The sequence below is a fragment of the Nicotiana attenuata genome, unplaced genomic scaffold (assembly GCF_001879085.1).
Source record: "Nicotiana attenuata strain UT unplaced genomic scaffold, NIATTr2, whole genome shotgun sequence".
NCBI classification, from domain to species: Eukaryota; Viridiplantae; Streptophyta; class Magnoliopsida; order Solanales; family Solanaceae; genus Nicotiana; species Nicotiana attenuata.
Window position 1 is genome coordinate 1 of NW_017682976.1, and position 7298 is coordinate 7298.

Here is a 7298-nt window from a genome sequence, read left to right on the forward strand (position 1 = left end):
CAAGTGATTCTATCCGCATTCAATGAACCAAGTAATTTCCGCCAGGCCCTCACCCCATCTGGAAGATTACAACTTGCGGCCCTGCCTGGGTGACATCCAATGTAATTCAGCCAGTTTTCATTGAAATTTATTACCATTGGATGATGATAAAGGTGCTCTATGAACCACATCTGCAGCAGAATGTTGCATCCCTCGAAGTAATCTTCACCCTCTTGGCATCGGGTCAAAGCTCGAAAAATATCTCCCAAAATCATGGGAAGAATGGTATGATCCTCGCTACTTTGCAAATACGAGACTACCGCAACCAATCAAATTCTGATGCGCCCACCACGCTCTGGAAACACCATGATCCCTAGAAATGATATCATGAACGCGAAGATTCTCAACTCCCTCCAAGCGTCGTAACTCAACTGGTTGACGAATTCTATGCCCGAGAAATTTTCAAACCCTTTCTCGTCCCCAAACCTGTCATAGAGATATTCCAACTGAACCCAACCTTCGTTGAAGCAAACCATTGGAATTCGACGGAGGCATAATTTCTTCAAAAAGTTGTTCACACCAACTTTTCTCGGAGCAGCAGGCTTTTTCCCACGAAGGTCTCTCCCCAATCCGGTGAACCCACCTAATTCTTCTAATGTGGGCGTCATTTCACAATCTTTGAACCTAAAGACATTGTTCGCGGGGTCCCAAAAACCCACTAGAGACTCGATTAAATCTCTGTTAGGCTTAATTCTCATGATGTTTGTGAGGAACTTGAGGTGCTTAAATACTCGATTCCGTTCCCATGTAGCAAAACTAGCCCACCAATTACAGAGACTGCTCGGGGTCTTATCTCTGATTAAGAACATTGGAGGTGTCTCGTCCCTTACCCTTTTCTGACTGCTTCTTAGTGGAGAACTCATGGTGATCCTGGATAAGATAAAAAGGGTTAGGACTTACCTAAACTACACGCAAATTATGACAATTTATTATTATTATTTTTTTTTGCCAATTTAGGACTCGATCTATAAAAATTTTTTAGTTTTTTTTTTTAATTATAAAATATTTTTTGAAGTTACCAGACACAAAAGTTGAGATGATAATAACGAAAAATGGCTATCATTACAAAGACGGCCCTTTGATACTTCCATGGAAGGCATAAAGGATGTCTCAGCAAAAAGAGCCAAACACAGGAACAAAATGATAAAAGTAGAAAAAATAATAAATAAAAATTATTTTTACAAAAATAACCCTCTGTTACTCCTAGAGGGGTTCCAAAGCTATTTCAGAAAAAGAAACAAGACAAAACTAGATAAAAATTGGTTACTTTTGCAAAAAACAGTCTTTCGGTACTTCCAGAAAGGTTTAAAGCTGCTTCGATAAAAATGGCCAGACATAAGGGCAAAATGGTAAAAGGTGAATAAATATGGATAAAGTAACTATTTTTTTTTTGTACAAAAATGGCCCTTCAGCATTTGACCAAAATAGGCTCTCCCTTTTTTTCGAAAATATTATGCACACGCGGAATTCTATGCTCCCCCCTTTTTTTGAAAAATGTGGGCTGAACCCGATGGAGGTTGCCTACGTATCTCACATCCGGTGAGAATCGAACCCGCGTAGTTCGGTAAAACTAAGTACCCTTTTTTTTATTTTTATTTTTTTGAAAAATTAATCTTTACAACTCACACCAGACTATTACAATATATATATATATATATATATATATTCTTTCTTTTTTAGAAAAAAAGTTTATTTGCACTAACTAGGAGAATTAATTCTTTCTCTCTCCTCTCTCTTTTTTTTTTACTTCTAATAATTACACTAATTTTTTTTCTTTAAACCGATCGACATTGCAATAAAGCCTTCCAAAATCCGATGTATAATAGCACATACATGAACATGTTGATGGTCTCGAAGGATATCTGCTTATACGGACCCGGCCCATGTGCCGAGTTTTTTTTCGCTAGTCAACTTGGACTTGTGATCAAATAAAGCTAACCTTACTAGGGATTATCCGGCATGGAGGTTTGTGTCTTCTAGGTTTAAATCTTATTGGAGAAAGTATCTAGACTGGCTTAACCTCAGCGGACAGACTCAGACCGAGGAGGGTCATAACGTAGCAGCTTTCCGCTAACGGGGCTCCCCTGCCCTAAAACATTTGTGACTAAAATTCCTTCACCAGGTGACAAGAGCACCCGGGCTATCTCAAGAAAGCGGCTATCGTCAAGCAAATGCCCTTAATTTTTAATTTCAGCACCCCTTTTTCTACTACCCCAAAAAATATTGTTATGTGTATGGCATATTATGGTGGGTTAAAGAGTTTTTTCCAATTGAAGGTGGAACAAATTTGAGTAGGGATTATTTTTATTTTATAGGAGTCGCCACTTGAATTGGTTTTCCGCTGCTTCCAAGTACCTTTGTATTGAAAATCCCTAGTCATAAGGAAAAGTTTGACCTATTTTATCGGCCCGCGAAAATAAAAGTTCGGGTAAAGATTCTGTCTTGACTCGGGGAGAAGGGTATAGCATTCCCCAGTCCCGTGTTCTAGCATCGTCGCTTTATTTGACTTAAAACTTGGCTTGAGTAATTTTGGATACAAACTTGATTTAATGTATTTTCATGTTTTACCTATCCGCTTTTAATTATTAAAGTGTTAAAAAAATAAAGTTATGATATAAACAGTATTTAAACAATTGTCCTAACCCCGCTACGAGCAAGCGAATATGCGACAAAAGGAATTTTATCTACTTTTGTGCGTAAACAGCGCTACGCAAACAGCAATCCGGCAGAGTTATGACAAAGGATTATTAGCACGCTATTATTTTCAGAAAAAAATATAGCTGTATTTGTGCTTTTTTGTGAGAAAATTATTATTAAAAGGTTAACTATCGCTATTAAAAATAGTTACCTATCGCCGCTACGCGAGCGAATCCGCGAGTATGGTGAAAGATTAGAAATTTAACTATAAAACTATAGATATTGAGTAAGTAGATTAGTGAATTAGAAATTATTGAATGTTAAACATCACGTCCACGAAGCGAATCCGTGAATGAAAAAAATGGATTAAGCGTGCCTTACTGACTCCTAGCAATTCAACTAATAAAAAAAAATGTGTTAATAATTATAACAGAAATCTGATTTCTATTATTATCTTCTAGCCTTATGGTTGAAAATTGTGCAAAATAAAATGTTGACCAACTCAATCGTTTTTTAAAAGAAATATGCCAACTTCTTGTTAAAGAGAAATGGGCCAGCTTAATGGGATTTTAGAAGATGGGCCAGCTATTTATTTATTGAGTAAAGTGGGCCAATTTGCTTATTTAGTTATTGTATTTGACGCCAACATCCATAAAATAAAATGGACAAAATGTTTAGTAGAGCTTTCTTAAAGGCATGGCCTATTGGGACAGAATATGCCTTGGCCCATTATTGAGGTCTCCGAAAAATGGCATTAAGCTGAAAGCCCAATGAATTTCAAATGCTGAGGTTACTAAGATAGCCCACCTGGGGTAAATTGCGAGTCTGGCCTCTTTTGTTTCTAGCATTAACCCTTTATTTTTTAACTAGCAATTCAAACACCATTTAAGATCTAGCACTTCTACCAAAAAAAATCTAAAATCTAGCAAGTATGTCATCATTGAAAATCTTTGAATTTTATCACAATAAATAAATGTTTCAAGCATGGCTCTTGTTATCTTTTCTTAAGGAAATAGCCTATCATGAACTGGCCAGAATTGCCAAGGTGCAAAAGGAGTCTTTTAAGCACATTGCAAACCTACTTGAAACATTTCTCATTCTTATATGCAGTCAAAACTACTAATATAGTAAAGACAAATAACACATGAATAAAAGAGTGTGTTTGATCAACCAAGGATTTATTTTTTACATATTGAACAACAAATATATATTAAACAATAAAGAAATTTAGTAAGCACTCATTTATTTAAATTGGAATATGCTTCCCAACAATCAATGAGTTCCAATTCTTTCTTTGTTAATGTTGAAAATATCTGGCAACATAAGATTAAAAGATGTACCGGAGTTGCCAATATAAATACAAACAACGAAGAATTGGGAACTCAGAACTAAAGCAGCATTAAAAACAAGCAGCAAAACAGCAGAAAACAGCCAGCAAACTCCATTAAAACAGCCCAAAAACTTCGAGAAGAAACCCAGAAACGAACCTAAAGAGGACTTTATACTTTTCTATAAAAGTTTCACTCTAAATTCACTCCTAAAGCTTCACCATTTCAGGCTTACTTTTCATTGTTCAAACTGCTTGAAATGTTTTTATGTTTTTGTGTGTTTAAAGCAATTCTCAAAAATGTCTATAGAAGTGTGTTCTAGTCCTTTAATGAAGGACAAGGGCATCCTTAAATAGGCCAAAGGAAAGCCAACTTTTTTGGACAGATTTTTGTTGAACATAAAATCTGTCCAACAAGAGGACTAAATTTGTGTGCAAAGGCTGTCCAAAAGGTAAAGGCAAGCCTGAAACTGCTATGCAGGAGCCAAAGGGTCACTTCAGCCACCCCTACTAAAAGCAAAGCTACTAGTACCCTACAAAATATCTAAATTCAGATTTTAACAACACCAATATCAACCTATTGATTCAAAATTAAACCAGTATTAAAAACATGTAGTTAAATTTCAACACATGTATTATTGAACACCAAACATGAGCAAACAAATTAACTATTAAAAGCCAAACGGAAACGCACGATATCGCTGAAGCGATTTAACAAAGAAGACATACATAATCAGAATATGCGATTTAGAATAAAGAAACAAGATAGAAACTAACTCTAAACTTGAAAAACTTCAAAACAAAAAGAAAAAATATAGAAAATTAATAACGGGGCGTGATTTCGATTTACCATATCACTCGAGCATCCGGAGCGACGATAGCAGTGTACGACTTTCGAGCAAGCTTCTATTGTTATATATATTTGGAGGACCATAAAAATTCCGGGAATCCGATCCATGTTCAATAATATCAACGACACAAACCTTGCTCGAGGCGGTAGAGCAACAAAAGGCCGCCAGTGCGGCGCGCCTTAGGGAGTGGGTGTGCGCTAGGGCGGCGTGGTTTTTTTTTGATTTTTGAGTCGGAGATATGGAAAGAGGGGGAGAAGAGGAGGCCGGTGGTGTAAAATTTCCGAAATTTGGGGTGGTGGGCGGCGTGGCAGAGAGGGTGGAGAGAGTGATAAGAGAGAAAAAGAGAAAAGAATTATGGGTGGAAATGGGAAAATTTTTCAGATTTTGGAGGCTTTAAATACCTAGGCCAAGAGTCAATGAGATCCATTGGATCAAGATGGAATGGAGGGGTAAGATTTGATCTTGTTTCATTTAGTGAAACGACGTAGTTTTATTATGAAACTACGTCGTTTTGATCCGGGTCTTGGCAAGCCATCAATTGGTCTGGGTTGGTGCAATTGGGTCAATGATTTGGTCCTATTTTTTTAGCCCATTTCACTTTAAAATAACACTAGCCCAAAGTTTTGTTCCTCTCTTAATTAAATCATAATAAAACTCTCAAAACCTACATACACACAAATAAGAACACACACACACACACACACACACACACACACACATATATATATATATATATATATATATATATATATATATATATATATATATATATATACACACATATATATAGAATAAAAAGACATGGCAAAAATTAAGCATTTACAAGGCTAGTTGCAAAGGGGTATAGTCAAAGGGAAGGATTGGACTATCATGACATTTTTTCACCAGTGGCAAAAATGGTCACTGTAAGGTCAATCATAGCACTTGCTGCCTCAAAAGGTTGGAATCTGTTCCAAATGGATGTGTACAATGCCTTCTTGCAAGGTGATTTGTATGAGGAATTTTATATGGAATTACCTGAGGGATTTAGACAACAAGGTGAAAAGAAAGTTTGCAAGTTAATGAAGTCCTTATATGGGCTTAAACAAGCTACAAGACAGTGGAACATCAAGCTAACAGAAGCACTTCTAGGTGCAGGTTTCATTCAAAGCAACTATGACTACTCTCTATTCACTATGAGAAGCCAGGAAGAGGTAGTGATTGTCCTAGTTTATGTGGATGATCTTCTCATCACAGGAAGCAGTGCAAACCTGATCAAACAAGCCAAGGATAATCTACACTAGAAGTTCAAAGTCAAGGACCTAGGAGAACTTAAGTACTTACTGGGAATTGAAGTACTAAGATCCAAGGCTGGCATTTTGTTGAACCAGAGAAAGTATGTACTGCAGCTTATCTTAGAGATGGGATTAAGTGGGGCTAAGCCTGCTTACACACCCTTGGAGGCCAATGCAAAACTCACTTCAGTAGAATATGATCAGGCAAATGAAGTTAAGGATGATCCCCTGTTGCAGGATATCAGTGCCTATCGAAGGCTAGTTGGAAAGTTGATGTATGTCACCATTACAAGACCTAACATCAATTATGCTGTGCAAACCTTGAGCCAGTTCATGCAAAGGCCCAAGAAGTCTCATTGGGATGCTGCAGTTAGAGTTGTAAGATACTTAAAGAATGCACCGGGACAGGGAATCGTAATGGCTTCTAATCATACAGGGGAGTTAACATGCTGGTGTGATTCAGACTGGGCAGCATGTCCCAATACAAGAAGGTCAGTTACTGGTTATGTGATAAAGTTTGGAACTTCCTTGGTGTCTTGGAAATCAAAGAAACAACAAACTGTGTCAAGAAGCTCAGCTGAAGCTGAGTACAAAAGCATGGCTGCTACAACTGCTGAAATTGTATGGTTACTAGGTCTGTTTAAAGAGTTGGGTGTGAAGATTACACAACCAGTGACAATTCTTAGTGATAGTATGTCTGCCATTCAGATTGCAGCAAATCCCATACTACATGAACGAACAAAACAAATAGAAGTCGATTGTCATTTCATTAGGGACAAGATCAAATAAGGGATAGTTCAAGCAGTGTATGTGAATACAAAGGAGCAGCAGGCTGATTTGCTAACCAAAGGTTTGGGAACTGCCCAACATGTGCATCTTCTTGACAAGCTTGGAGTGCTCAACATTCTACACCCTCCAGCTTGAGGGGGCATATTGTAATATAGATATAGCACATGTAAAAGTTAGTTAGTCACGTGCCTTTTTCTGTTAGACAGCTGTTAATTAGTTAGTAGGTTAGCTTAAATTAATGGTAGTTAGTTGTATAAAATATATTGTTCTTCTTCTTTGTTTACCCTCGAATCCGGATAACAATTGAATTTATATGGGGTTTTAAGGATCCGTGAACTAAAAGATACAAAAGGTTTTTAGGTTAAGGAAAATAAAGATAAA

The 7298-nt window shown here is 37.0% G+C and overlaps 1 protein-coding gene across 1 annotated transcript; it reads left to right on the plus strand.

Annotated features, from left to right (window-relative positions):
- Positions 1-6254: 6254 nt before the first annotated feature.
- Positions 6255-6917, plus strand: LOC109222038 (uncharacterized mitochondrial protein AtMg00810-like). Its single transcript, XM_019386448.1, has one exon. It carries the CDS (start codon positions 6255-6257, stop codon positions 6915-6917), a length of 663 nt encoding a protein of 220 aa, XP_019241993.1.
- Positions 6918-7298: the final 381 nt, after the last annotated feature.